This window comes from Pristis pectinata, chromosome 6 (genome assembly GCF_009764475.1).
Source record: "Pristis pectinata isolate sPriPec2 chromosome 6, sPriPec2.1.pri, whole genome shotgun sequence".
NCBI lineage: Eukaryota > Metazoa > Chordata > Chondrichthyes > Rhinopristiformes > Pristidae > Pristis > Pristis pectinata.
In genome coordinates, this window is record NC_067410.1 from 78,563,042 (window position 1) to 78,578,622 (window position 15,581).

Consider the following 15,581-nt stretch of genomic DNA (forward strand, 5'->3'; position numbering starts at 1 on the left):
TGCTCCCATAAGGGTGAAAGGAAATGACAGCAAGATGTCAAGGGATAGAGGGCTGGATAATAAATGAAACCATACGGTAGATATAGAGAACTGACATCAGGGGAGGCCTTTTAGGAATATAAAATGTGTAGGAAGATGCTTAAGAGAGAGATGAAGGCAGCAAAGAGAGGGCATGAAATATCACTGGCAGGCAGCATTAAGAAAAATCACAAAACTTTTTATGTATATTAAGGGCAAGAGGCTAACAAGGGAAACATTAGGGCTCATTAGAGAGCAAAGTAGCAATCTATGAGTTGAGCCAGAGGACAAAGGTGAGGTCTTAAATGAATATTTCTCATCTATTTCCCAATAGATTGGCAATTGAATCTGAAGAACATTGAATCTGAAGAATTCATGGAGGGAGATGGTGAAATTCAAGAGTACATTAACATTATAGAGCTGGTATTAATATTAGCAGATTTTGCTGAATTAAAGATGGATAACCCCAGGGCCTGGTGAGATGCAATTCAGGCTCTGCTGGGAGGCAAGGGAGGAGATTGCTGGGACCCTGATAAAGATTCTTAAACCTTCACTGCCCATAAGTGAGGTAGCAGATGAATGGAGGCCAGAAAATATGGCACCTTATTCAAGAAGGGCAGCAAGGATAAGCTTGGTAATGACAGATCTTTGAATCTAACATCAGTGGTAGGGAAATTATTGGGAAAAAAAAGTCCTGTAGGAGAGGATTAGTCCATCTGGAAAGTAAGCATGATTAATAACTTTGCAGAGGACATGAGAAGATTGGTGTTATTGATAGTGAAGAGGATAGTCTTGGGTTACAGGAAGATATTGATCAGTTAGTAAAATGGGCAAAGAAATGGTAGATGCAATTTAATCCTGATAAGTGCAAGGTGATGCACTTCGGGAGGACTATTAAATGTAGGACATTCACAATGAATGGCAGGCCCTAGGGAGTACTGAGGAACAGAGAGACCGCGATGTATAAGTTCAGGGATCTCTGAAGGTGACAGTGAAGGAGGTGAATGGGAAACTAGCTTTCATTAGCTGGGCATATAATATGAGAGCATGAATGTTAGGTTACATTGGCTAGGCCACAGCTAGAGTACTGCACTGGAAAGAGGATGCACCAGCACATTGCCTGGGATGGAGCTTTACACTTACGAGACTGGATAGGCTGGGTTTGCTTTCCTGGGAGAGAAGGCGGCTGAGGGTGTGTTGTTGGAGAACCTGACTGAGGTATACGAAATTTTGAGGGGCATAGACAGGGTGGATAGTTTAAAACTTGAGGACAGGTTTAGGCTAAAGGAAAAGGTTTAGAGAGGATCTGGTTGGAATCTGGAATGTATTGCCTGAGTGGGTGATGGTAACAGACAATTTCACAGCATTTAAGTATCTACATGAGCACCTGAATTGCCAAGGCATAGAAGACTACGGAGCAAGTGCTGGTAAATGGGATAAGCATAGAAGGGTAATTCATGGTTGGCATGGACATAGTGGGCCAAAGGGCATGTTTCTGTGATGTATGGCTCTATTTCACGGCCTGCATGTATTGCCAGTACCTCAGCAATGATGGGGACATTACCAACTACCCTGCACAACTGTGTCTAACAGTCCTCTCCATTTTAGGATAAGCTGATACATATTTGCCAGATGGGGCTGGTCCATCTGTACCATCTCAATGTGTGCTCACTCCATCTGCTGCTCTCTTGAAAGCCAACTAAATGCATCTCATTCTCTCCTGCAATGGAGAATTTCTATGTTCCCCATTAGGGAGGAATGGATGGCAAACTGGGATTTGTTGCACATTTCTTCTGATCCTGGCTGGAAGGAAGCAGATTCATAAAGGATAATGACAAATATTACCTTGATTGCCATTAAACTGGCTATGGTGTCAGAGCTGTGGTTATAGCAAAGTGGTCCTTCAAAAGGGTTTCTTTGCTAAATCATGGCACCTCATGCATTGTTCCTCATGAGATGAATATGGCAGAATTACTTAATGAAGAACATCAGTGGAGGTCACTTCCAGCTGACAACCATCTACTCCTCCTCCCTTCTCTTCCCATGTCTATTATAGAAGCTTTGAAGTAAGGCAAAATCTACAGCAGCTGGAAGTTACAAACACCTAGGAATACTGGAAGAACCACACAGTGCAGATAACACTCACTACAAATTAATCAACTTCTAAGCTATAAGAAATTGATAATCCTTTTAAATATTAGAGGGAGTCCTTCCTACCATTGAACACATGTTCAGTTGATTGAGATTAACACATGACATTAGCTGCACTGTAGAAGCCTAATTTAGCACTGAAAGCATCGCATGAGGATTGATATCGCAAGCCTATACTCCTCGCAAGCACCCTTTTCAATAACTGAGCCAGGGTGACATGCTATAAATGTGTGTCCACCCTTCAGATGCCATCTTGGACTCAAAGTGCCATTCAATATGCCACAAAGCATCCAAATTTTGCAGACATAATGTATCCGTTCACCATTCTTTTGAATTATTGTTCACAGAGCTCACACCCATAAAAAATTAGAAAGAACAGTCTGTGTTTAATTTACTATTTTGTCATTGTTATTGTGAAAAGCTTACCCATAGCATTACTATTCAGCAAAAACACACCAAAGGCTAAGCCACTGTCCCCTTCCAGACACATGAAGAAAGTGTGGTGTCCATAGAGATTATGCATTCCCTGTAAAGAAAAACAGTTTGACTATCTTGAGAAAATTTATATCACACATTTATTGTATCAATTTCAGTTTAATCTTGACAACAGACTCACAAGCCCTCTGGCAGCTATATTTTAAAAAAGTGTTTAAAGCAGTGAGCTGAACAACAATTTATACTCTTCAGAGCAACTTTCCTACATTAAAATATCTACAACAGCTTTGCAACAGTAGCATGGATATCAAGCAGAATGCAAGAGAGAGATTAGGATCAGTTATAGTTGAGCAACATTCCAACCCATTTTCTTACGAACAATATAAGGAACCATTTCCAACATGCCCATTCTTCCTAGGAACCGAAGTGTGTTTAGAAATCAGATTGCATTCATAATAAGGGCATAATTACAGCACATTTCCCACCTCCAGCAGCTACATGTTCAATGACCTTGGCTAAACGTTCTCCAGTTCGTTATACAATCCCTTCTGCTGTCTCACCTTCTTCTCTCTACTTAAATCTCTTTTAAAAATCGAATGAGGGAAATTTGATATCCATGCTACTGTTGCAAAGCTTTTGTAGATATTTTATTATAGCAAGGCCATGGGTAAATGTCACAAGCATAATGATGCCAATGTGAAATTTACCCATGGCCTTTTCTTCTAATGCAGGCAGAATGCTTGCAAAGTAAGATGACTGCAGCATGACCAATCATGCTGTTGAGAGGCCCAAAACTGTGATGGACTGCCTGCTCCAAGTTGAAACCACCCTGCACTGCCCAAGTGGGAGGTGCCCTGCAACTTCAGCAGGTTTCACTGAGTGTGATCTTACCAAAGTGCAGACATCTCACACACAGTTGGTTTAACTGCAGGTTTTGTGAACACTTTAGATATGAATTCTTAACAAAAGCTTCACTCTCCCCCCTTCTCCTCCCATCTCTAGTCATTTAGATTCCTTATTTTCCCAGTCAGGCCACTCTATAAGGAAAGTCCTTACTAATGTACCCAGGTTTAATAGCAACTGGTTTGAGCAGGAGCAATGAGATCAGGACAAGGTCCTTCAGTAACTTGTACACCCCTCCTTGTAAACTTTAGTAACTTTAAAGAAAGCACCACATTCTTGCACAATCTTAGCAACAGCCAGTAAAAATAACTTGGCAACCAACCTGAGAATAGATCACAAGACAAAGGAGCAGAAGTAGGCCATTCAGCCTGTTGAGTCTGCTCCATGAGCTAAACTAAAACTATTCTTATCCAGCCCCAATTTCCAGCCTTATCCCCATATCCTTTGATACCTTGGCTAATTAGATACCTATCAATCTCCTCCTTAAACACCCCCAATGATTGGGCCTCCACAGCTGTATGTAGCAAAGAATTTCATAAATTCACTACCCTCTGGCTAAAGAAATTTCTCCTCATTTCTGTTTTAAACCGGTACCCTCTAATTCTAAGATTGTGTCCTCTAGTCCTGGACTCACCCACCAAGGGAAACAGCTTAGCCACATCTACTCTGTCCAGTCCTTTCAACATTCTAAATGTTTCTATGAGGTCCCCTCTCATTCTTCTGTACTCCAGTGAGTACAGTCCAAGTGCTGACAAACGCTAATCATATGTAAGCCCTTTCATTCCGGGAATCATCCTCATAATTCTTTTCTGAACCCTCTCCAACATCAGTACATTTTTCCTAAGTTAAGGGGCCCAAAACTGCACACAGTATTCCAAATGAGGTCTCACTAGTGCCCCATAGAACCACATCAACACTTCCTTACTTCTATACGTTATACCTCTCGAAATGAATGCCAACATAGCATTCACCTTTTTTTAAACCACTGATCTGACCTGGTGGTTAACCTTTAGGGTATCCTGCACGAGGACCCCCAAGTCCCTTTGCACTTCTGTACTTTGAATTTTCTCCCCATCTAGATAATAATCTGCCTGTTTATTTCTTTCTCCAAAGTGTACAATGGTACATTTCTTAACATTGAATCTCATCTGCCATTTCTTTGCCCATACTCCGAAACTATCTAAGTCTCTCTGCAGCCTTCCTGTTTTTTCAATACTCCCTACTCCTCCACCTATCTTGGTGTCATCTGCAAACTTAGCCACAAAACCATCAACTCCATTATCCAAATCACTGATGTACAATGTAAAAAGAACTGGCCCCAACACCAACCCCTGCGGAACACCACTGGTAACCGGTAGCCAACCAGAACAGGATCCCTTTATTCCCACCCTTTGCTTTCTGCCTATCAGCCAATGCTCCACCCATTCTAATATCCTACCTGCAATTCCATGAGCTCTCATCTTATTAATCAGCCTCTTGTGTGGCACCTTGTTGAAGGCCTTTTGAAAATCTAAATACACAACATCCACAGCCTCTCCCTTATCCACCCTACCTGAGATTTCCTCAAAAAACTCCAATTGGTTGGTCAGGCAGGATCTTCCCTTCATGAAACCATGATGGCTTGGACCTATCTTGCCTTGCACCTCTAGGTATTCCATAACCTCATCCTTGAGGATCGATTCCAATAACTTTCCAACCACCGATGTCAGACTAATAGGTCTGTAATTTCCCTTATGCTGCCTCCCACCTTTCTTATAGAGCGGAACTACATTTGCGACCCTCCAGTCCTCCAGAACCATGCCGGAGTCTATTGATACCTGGAAAATTATCACCAATGCCTCTGCAATCTCTAAAGCCACCTCCTTCAGAACCCAAGGGTGCACTTCATCCGGTCCAGGAGACTTATCTGTCTTTAGTCCATTTAGCTTCCCGAGCACCTTCTCGCTAGTAATCTTGACTGAATTCAGTTCTATCCTGAGACCCCTGACTATCAGGTATATTGCTGATGTCCTCCACAGTGAAGACCGATGCAAAATACTCATTTAGTTCCTCTGCCATCTCTTTGTTATCCATTATAATCTCTCCTGCACCGTTTTCAATTGGTCTTATATCAACCCGTGTCTCTCTTTTACTCTTCATATATTTAAGAAAACTCTTAGTATCCTTTTGAATGTTATCTGCCAACTCCCTTTCCTAATCCATCTTATCTTTCCTAATGACTTTCTTAGTTTCTTTCTGCAGGTTTTTAAAAGTTTCCCAGTCTTCTGTTTTCCCACTAATTTTTGCTTCCTTGTATGCCCTCCCTTTTGCTTTTATTTGAGCCTTAACCTCTCTCATTATCCACATTTGTGCCATTTTTCAATTCATAACCTTTTTTCTCGGAACATATCTATCCTGCATTTTCCTTATTTCTTGTAGGAATTTCATCCATTTCTGCTCTGCCGTCCCTCCAACTAGATTACTTTTCCAATCGATTTGGGCCAGTTCCTCTCTCAAGCCACTGTAATTTCCTTTGTTCCACTGAAAAATTGATGCACCTGCTATCAGCTTCTCCTTTTCAAATTTGAAACTAAACTCAATCATATTGTGATTGCTAGTTCCTAATGATTCCTTTACCTTTAGTTCCCTAATCACCTCCAGTTCGTTACACAGCACCCAATCCAAAACAGCTGATCCCCTGGTGGGCTCATCAACAAGTTGCTCCAAAAAGCCAGCCCGTAGACATTCCACAAACTCGCTCTCCTGACATCCACTGCCTTCCTGGCTTTCCCAATACACCTTCATGTTAAAATCCCCCATAATTATCTTGACGTTGTCTCTCTGACACGCTTTTTCTATTTCTAACTGTAACTTATAGTCCACATCCCGGCTGCTGTTAGGGGGTCTATATATCACTGCTATTATTGTCCTTTTACCCTTGCATTTCTTAGCTCCACCGATAAGGATTCCACTTCTTCTTCGTTATATTGATTTTATATCATTACTAATCATCAGGGCCACACCAGCCCCTCTGCCTACCCGCCTATCTTTCCTATACACTGTGTACCCCTGGACATTCAGTTCCCAATCACATCCGTCATTAAGCCATGACTCGGTGATTGCCACAATGTCATATTTTTTAATCTGTAGCTGTGCCACTAGGTCATCCACTTTATTCCTAATGCTACGTGCATTTAAATATAGTACATTTAGACTAGTATCTGCTACCAATTTCACTGTATTTCTATTGTTCAGCAAATTATCCTGTCTTTTCACCTGCCTGTCCTTCTTACCATCTTCACTGCACACTGTCTTGGACTTGTTCCAATATACCTCTTCCTCTATCCTAACAACCTGGTTTCCTTCCCCCTGCCAAATTAGTTTAAACCCTCCCCAACAGCTATATTAAACATACCCGCCAGGATACTGGGCCCCTTGGAGTTCAGGTGTAACCCATCCTTTGTGAATAGGTCATATCTCTCCCAAAAAAGGTCCCAATGATCCAAGAATTTGAAGCCCTGCCCCCTGCACCAGTTACTCAGCCACACATTCATCTACCTGATCTTGCTAGTCTTACTTTCATTAGCACGTGGCACAGGTAGTAATCCTGAGATTACTACCCTGGAGGTCCTGCTTCTCAACCTTCTTCCTAGCTCCTTGTACCCTTCCTTCAGGACCTCCTCTCTTTTTCTACCTACGTCATTGGTACCTACATGTACCAAGACTTCTGGCTGATCACCTTCTCCCCTCAGAATATTCTGGACCCAGTCCGAGACATCCCATACCCTGGCACCAGGGAGGCAACACACCATCCGGGTATTGTTAGCGGGTTCGCAGAATCTCTCATCTGTTCCCCTCACTATAGAATCCCCAATAACCACTGCATTTCTCCTTGCCTACTAGACCACAGCACCCGGCACAGTGCCAAAGTTCCGTTTGCCGTTGTCTTCCTCTGTCGGGTCATCCTCTCCAACAGAATCTAAAATGAGATACCGATTTTTGATAGGATCTCCCTAATCAGCTGAAGGTCATCGAGCTGCAGCTCCAGATCCCTAACATGACCCCTGAGGAGCCGCATCTCAATGCACTTTGCGCAGATGTAGTCCTCGGGGAGGCTGGTAGCCTCCCAGCGTCCCCACATCTGGCACTCCAAACATAAAACTAATCCCAGATGCATACTGCTATGGTACTGTCTAATGCTACTAAAATAAATAAACTAGTGACTTTTAAATACCATTGTTGGTGAATGTTGGGGATGGAGGAGGAAATGCTCTTTACACTGCAGAGCCTGTGTTCCAACAGGCAGAGGTCACTGACTGAAACATTGAGCTTTACAATGTCAGTGCTAATGTCTAATCAGTATTGCACACTAATTAATGTCAAGTTCACTGATGATGCATACTTCCAGCAGGCTAGTGCCTCCATTTCATTCAGTGTGACTTGTTCCACAAATGTGCATGTGTGTTCTATTTCCATTTGGCAACCAAAACAGAAGCAGAAGCACCCAAAAAGCATACATTACAGTTCTAAATCTTGTCCCCCAAGCCTTTAACTAAGCTTTTGATCATCCGTCTTAATATCTTCAGCTTGCCATCTATTTTCTCCCCTCACACTGTTGTGAATCAACATGCAAAATGTTCCAGCAAAGATCCTGTAAAAATACAAGAGGTTTTTCTTTTTGTTGACTGAGCTCATGCTTATTGAATATTCTCCTAGGGAAGGCACTGGAAAAGCATTACTGCTTCTATTATTATACCTCAACCTGAGGCACAGTCATAGGAGAAAAAAAAACAAGAAGCGCAATTGTCAAGGTGATGACTGCAGGAAGGAATAAAACTAAACAATAAAATGTACCTTGGGCAGTTCTAAATAAAATAAGTCATCCACGTTCCATCTATCCATTAACCACTTCATATTGAAGAACAAATTCTATTACCAACTACCTATTCTATTTAATGCTTTTTCATGTTGAAATATTTTGCATATGTTCTGCAATGGAAGGAAGGACATGCATTTATATTGTGGCAATCACCATTTCAGGATGTCCTGAGTACTTACCAGCCAATGAATCACTCTTCAAGATTAGTCACTCTTATAACACAGGGTTATGAAGCAGCTAATTTGTTTACACTATGACTGAAGAAGAAATAAATAAATGATAAATTCATCTACTTTAGAGGTGCTGTTGAAGGATAAATGCTGTCCAAGGAAACTGTGACCTTCTTCGAATAATGCCATGAGATTTCTTGTGCCCACTTTGAGAGAATGCAGTGTGCCTCAGTTCAACATCTCAAAACAAAAAGGACAGCGCCTCCAACAATGCAGAATACTCTAATCGTGCACTAACCCATTAACTTATATTATGTAAAGTGTGGCTTGATCTCATGGTCTTCTTATTCAGGGACCTATACTTATGAGGACATACAAGAATTTTTAACACTACATCACTTCCACTAAATTTGGAACATTCTTTGCAGTGGAACTGACAAATTGTTCCATCAGCAGGAAAAGAAAATAAACACAGTTTGTTTTTAAATGACAGGTGAAACTCCCTGATGGCATCACATAAAATGAAACTGGCATGAAGAATGCTTTCATACCCCATTAGGAAATGCATCTCTGGTGAAGATAGGCCAGGTCTTCCAATTAGTGTCATGGCGAAAGTGTTTATGAACATGCTCTCCTAGTCCATAGATGTTGTGACTGGGAAGTTTGGCAGTTATTTGTAAATACTGATCAGCAAACAGCAGGGGTCCTACTGAAGTATCAAACCTAGAAAAAGAAATGCCATTATTCTTCTACTCTGCATGATGTACCACCGAAGCATCAGGACAGCAAAATGTGCACGTGTGCACGTACACACACACACACACACACACACACACACTCTATTCATTTATGATCAATCAATACTAAATACCTCAGTATTTTAATAAAATTAATCTGTGGAAGAAATAATTTAAGTTTGTAGAAAATTCACTTTACTTTTGTTCTTAATATTTTGTTCCATGTGGTTTGAGTTATTAATCATCAGGTTCAAATAGAAATGTAAACAAAAATCTAGCTTCCAACTGGTGAGGCTGAATGCTTTTGAGTTAGTAAAGTATTTACTTGATGCTATGCCACATGCTGGGTAAAATAATTGAATTCAAAGATAATTAAAATATTCAGAACATAACATTATTATTGGGAAATACAGTATCCACAAACACATGCTCATTTAACACTGTTCACCATACCATATGTCCTCTTATAAATACAGCAGAGGTAGGGGTTAAATAGGGCTCCTTAATCCTCTGTGCAAAGGTCAAAAAAGGTTTGACGTGGAAATTCTAATATCTTCCTTGCCTCACTTTAGCTTGTCTTGTTGATTATAAAACTAATTGGTACTTCTTAAATTAATGGCAGCATTTAATTAATCTAAATCATAGGTCAAAGCAAGGCAAGGAATACGAACATAGTGCAGCTGGCTAAGGAGCTGGTGGAGGAGGGAGGGCTTCAGGCACATGGATCACTGGCTCTTTTCCAGAACAGGTGGGAGCTGTACAACAAGGACGGGTTGCACCTAAACTGGAGGACCACCAATGTTGTTGCAGGGAGGTTTGCTAGTGCCACTTGGGAGGGTTTAAACTAGCATGGCAATGGGGTGGGAACCATAGTAACAGGGCAGCAGGTGAAAGGATTGACGAGAAGGTAGGGGTTAGACAAAGTAAGCCTGATAGGGAAGACAAACAGGACCAAATAATTGAGCACAGTGGGACTGATGGGCTAAAGTGTGTTTATTTCAATGCAAGGAGTATTATGGCTAAGGCAGATCACTTCGAGCCTGGATCAGTATGGAACTATGATGTTGTGGCCATTAAGGAGAGGCAGACAGGACTGGCAGTCATTGTTCCAGGAGTTTGATGTTTCAGACATGATAAAGAGGAATGTAAAAGAGGTGGAGGAGTTGCATTACTAATCAGGGAGAATATCACAGCTGCACTCAGAAAGGACATACTGGAGGGCTCATCCTCTGAGGCAATATGGGTAGAACTCAAAGAAAGGTGCAATTACTCTGATGGGGTTATAGTATAGGCCTCCCAGTAGCTGCCAGGAAATGGGGGAGCAGATGCATAGGCAGATTATGGAAAGATGCAAAAGCAACAGAGTTGTCATAGTGGTAGACTTCAACTGCCACAGTATTGACTAGGACTTCCTCAGTAGAAGAGGCTTACATAGGGTGGAATTTGTTGTGCATCCAAGAGGGTTTCTTGAAACAGTATGCAGATAGTCCAGCTGGAGGAGAGGCCATACTAGACCTAGTACTGGGAAATAATCCTGGCCAGGTGACTGGGGATTCAATGGGAGAGCATTTTGGGAACAGTGATTACAAAAACTCCTTAAGATTTCAGATAGTTATGAATAAGGATAAGCCTAGACTTCAAGGGAAAGAGTTAAATTGGGGGGTGGTAAATTACAAGTTATTAGGGAGAGTAGATTGGGCAAGTCCATATCTGACATGTTGGAGTCATTTAAAGACCAACTCCTTCACCTTTTTAATGAGGATCTGCACCACAATTTCACTTTTATTTGCATATTCACTGGAAAAAATTTCTAATAACTGTCTAATTGGTCAACTGATTGGATCACAGTGGTTCACTTTTTTTTTGCAAAATTCATTGGCATTTTTAAGACTGGTAATGAGTTCTATTAATATAGCAGAAAATAAATTGAGTACAGAAAAGAAGCATTTTAATTAGAATGTCTAGTCTTCCACTTGTGAGTAACTAAATTTTAATTACTGGAAATTGCTCTAAACTATACTGAACATTTTATTAGTTTCAATTGTGTATGCTAATTAGTATTTTTTTAAACCTGCTCACTAATGCCTGTGTGCCTGAGATAAACAAGCTCATTTAAAGACCCTTTTAAAACAAGCATAATTGGTAGAAATATGTCATGCTGATTACTTAGATCCAACAACAAGGCCAGTTGTTTTTAAGTCAGAGCTGCCTTCCTACATGTTCTTTTTTCAAAATCAGCATTAAAGATCAAAGAAACATAATTTAAAATGCAACTTTCTTTTGTGCTGACTTGGTCAATTTCAACAAGATTTCCATGCTGAAATCAATGCAAACTAATGGACATTCTAGACTTTGTGGGGTAGCACCTCAATTCACCCATTAATAAATTCTAATCTATAGGGATAGTTTCATTTTCCTCAATTATGGCATGGTAATTGTATTTCTAAGGTTACTGATAAGTGTGCTATTTTTAAAACCTTCTAAAATATTAACGTAAAGGAATTTCTTTCTTTCAAATCTTGCATGATCAGCTTTTGGAATTTATAGTCTGGTAATATTTAGCTTATCATTTATCTTGTATCATAATTACAATGGAACAATCTTGCTAAATGGCCATCATGTGAATCTGTGATGCAGAAATGCCATTTTTGCAAAGAGGGAAAATGGTCAAATTGCTTATGGAGGAATAAAACGATGTTCCATGTTGCAGAATAGTGACTTGGGGGGGGGGGGGGGAGCAGTGGAAGTGCTAGGACTTAATGAGAGAACAATGTAATTCAACCTGATTATTGGGGTGATGTGGTTGGGAGAACAACAATGGAGGAAGGGATTGGTAATCAGTTGAGGAGTTTAAAAATCATGCAAGACCAAAGGCTGGGAAGTTTTTGCTCTTCACAGAGGATTAATGCTCTGAATTTATAGGAAAGGCAATGGAGATGAGAAAGCATGAGCAGAGAAGGCGAAAGTGGAGATTAAACATGAGGGACCATGAACAAGAGAACATGTAAATACAGGTGGAGCTTTGGAAAACATACCACAGAATGTCTACACTTTTGCCTTGAAATTGTGATAGAAAACTTGATAACATAAAAACATCTGTATAAAATTTATTACTATATATTGTTTCTTATTACCATAAAATAAAAACAGTAGACAGAGGAATGTCATATTTATGCAATACAGTGTGTGTTAGTAATAGACTATGCCAAAAATTATTACATGCATTGGCAAAAAAATTGCTTACAGAACAGTTCTGCTGGACTTTCTGGTGACCACAATTCCAAAAGGATTCTGCTTAATTTCAACTTCATAATTAGGATTTGATGTTGCAGGGCCCTTAAATGGTTTAATGTTTTCATGTGGAACTTCATACCGACGTTTCTTAGCATCTGTAATCTTAGCATGACAGTCAACAAAATAACAAGTTGTCTATTAGAAGAACAAACTAAAGAGATCTAAAACAAGTCTATTCACTGAGATAGCAATCTAATAATAACAAAACAATACTTTTAATTAATGGTTTTAGTACCTTGTTTTGTTGAGAATCAGATATTAATTAGTTGAGTGAAAAATTAGTATTGTAACACATTCTATTATATCTTGGTCAAATGTGTATTCAGTGTTATCCATTAAGACCAAATTAAAAGAAAGTCTACTTACAGCTGTTGAAGTAAACATGTTCTAACAAATTAAAAACATTACTTAAGTTTCTGACTATGTCAAGGTCAAAAAGTAACTGATAAAATCCATATTAAAAGAATGCTGTGCTGATCATTCATTGGGTAGTTAGAATATAAGGCTGGTAATAAGAAACAACAGGGTTTCAGTTCTCTAGAAAACCACGCCAACCTTGAATCGAAAGCGATTTGTGGTCTGCATTTCTGCAGTCAATAGCAACGTTTCAATATCCTTTCCATAAAGGGAGGGAGAATGCAATCGATTCAACTGAGTTTCAAATCCTGTTTCAAAATAAGATCCTGGTTAAATGCACTCATCAATAAAATCATTCACATCTTGTGATAAAAGCAGATAGACAAATCATTTCAGCTGCACTTCAGACCTCTTGGAGTTTTCCTTGGGCTTTCCTGAACTCTGTATCCAATGTTTGAAGCAAAATAGCACCAAGGGCCATTTCCACTTGTCACTGGTTTCCAGCAACAGCCTCGGGCTTCGCAGTCTTTCTATGGAAAGGAAAATGGAAGAGGGTAGGCCGGAGTTCACTGCAGAAATAATAGCATCGTTAATGACACTCATTATTCTGTACATGAAAAACGAAACAGCAAACTAAAAAGGTACTAAAAATTACTAAAACTAGAAACAAGCATAGAAGCCCACCAACAGGCTAGATTATTGCCTGTGTCATTCTCTGTAAGCCTTGAGAGGGAGAAAAAAGGCATCTTGCTGTCTGGCTCACTGTTCAATGTACTGCAGGTTGTAAAATTCCCACACAAATATCACAACCATGCTCTAGACACACTACAGAGAGTGAACTTTTAAGCCTAGGCTTATTTTTTTTTAATGTTTTGATGAATCTTAATAAGCCAAATAAACTCATTGACACTAAAAATTATAAGAATGAATATCTCTTCTAATTATTTGAAATCTTTTCAAAAAGCATAAGCAATGTTTTAGAACATAGAACACTCCAGCACAGTACAGGCCCTTCAGCCCAGAATGTTGTGCCGAAATTTTATCCTGCTCTAAGATATTTTTTCACTCATCCTTTCCATATTTTTCCCCCAATCTGCTTTTTATTTTAATTTTTGTACTTGATTTGACTTTGAATCAACTAGTCTAACTTACATTTTTAGGTTTGGACACTGGGACATTCTGTATAGAGACCATAACTATAGCAATACACAGCTGAGTGCATTACCCACACAGACCCCAGATTGCCTTTAATCACTGCTTTACTTGGATCCCTAAAATATTTCCTGTGCAAAAGCCAATCAGCTAAATGACAATAACCTCCGCAAATAAGCATGAGCATTGCAGTAACCCATGGCCACCATCTTCAATGCAAGCAATGTAGTGCCATTATGTTGCCTGCTGATTAACTTGAATGCTGCTGGTAGCCAGCTCTAACCACACTGCTGAGTTGCTGCAAAGACCTGGACTGAGAATTACTAGCACAAAATAAAGTTAGACTGCACTTACTAAAACCACCTACACATCTTTAAGGTGCATTCTGGATGGCACACATAATGGAGTGAATGTTGCAAACATTCTGATGTGGGGAAGTACATCATGGTGGCTTGTGATGTGAGTGACAGGTCTCTAATATCTTGGAGAGAACATGCTCTCTCCGAATGTGTCCTGGAAACTCAAGGATCAAACTCCCAGATAGTTGTTGAGATGGTCAATAACAAGTACCAAATCAGAAGACCTAGGTGAAGTAACGCACACAAAATGCTGGAGGAACTCAGCAGGCCAGGTACCGTCAATGGATGGAAATGAACAGACGATGTTTCGGGCCGAGACCCTTCATTAGGACTGGAAAGGAAGAGGGCAGAAGCCAGGATAAAAGGGGAGGGGGAGGAGCACAAGCTGGCAGGTGATAGGTGAATCCTGGTGAGGGGAGGAAGGTAGATCGGTGGTGGAGTTGTGGGGGGGCGGGGGGGGGGCGTGTGTGGAAAGAAGTGGGAATGATGCGAGGAACTGGGAGGTGGTAGGTGGAAGAGGCAAAGGGCTGAACAAGATGGAATCTGATAGGAGAGGACAGTAGACCATGGAATAATGGGAAGGAGGTGGGGAACCAGAGGGAGGAAGCTGTGGGTGATAGGTAAGTCGTGAGGCAGGGGAGGGGAAAGAGAAGGGGTAAAGGGGCCAGAGGGATAAGGGAAAACAACAGGGGGGAGGGGTTACCAGATGTTGATGCTGTCAGGTTGGAGACTACCAAGATGGAATATGAGGTGTTGTTCCTCTAATCTGCGTTTAGCCTCAGCTTGGCAGTAGAGGACAGACATGTCAGTGTGGGAATGGGAAGTGGAATTAAAATGGCTGGCCACCAGGACATCCTGGCTGTTCTGGCGGACAGAGTTAAGGCACTTGACAAAACGACCCCCCCAATCTGTGTCGGGTCTCACCAATGTAGAGGAGGGAGCACCAGGAGCACTGGATACAATCAATGACACCGATGGATTCATATGTGAAGCACTGCCTCACCTGGAAGGACTGTTTAGGGCCCTGAATGGTGGTGAGGGAAGACGTGCAGGGGCAGGTGTAACACTCACTGCACTTGCAGGATTAAGTGCCTAGAGCGGGATCGGTGGGGAGAGATGAGCGGACAAGGGAGTCACAGAGTGAGCG

General features: G+C 40.9%; 1 protein-coding gene across 2 annotated transcripts in view; it reads right to left on the reverse strand.

Annotated features, from left to right (window-relative positions):
- Nucleotides 1-15,581, reverse strand: part of si (sucrase-isomaltase (alpha-glucosidase)) — a 161,646-nt gene that overhangs the window by 113,626 nt on the left and 32,439 nt on the right. For both annotated transcript variants that reach the window (XR_007956451.1, XM_052017236.1), the window contains exons 5-9: nucleotides 13,333-13,453; nucleotides 13,122-13,231; nucleotides 12,517-12,668; nucleotides 9,087-9,258; nucleotides 2,596-2,695 (exon numbers count right to left, since the gene is read on the reverse strand). Coding sequence is in view for 1 of the 2 variants with exons in the window: in XM_052017236.1 (XP_051873196.1) it covers nucleotides 2,596-2,695; nucleotides 9,087-9,258; nucleotides 12,517-12,668; nucleotides 13,122-13,231; nucleotides 13,333-13,453 (655 nt within the window). In the remaining variant the exon portion in view is untranslated. The remainder of the gene's footprint in view (nucleotides 1-2,595; nucleotides 2,696-9,086; nucleotides 9,259-12,516; nucleotides 12,669-13,121; nucleotides 13,232-13,332; nucleotides 13,454-15,581) is intronic.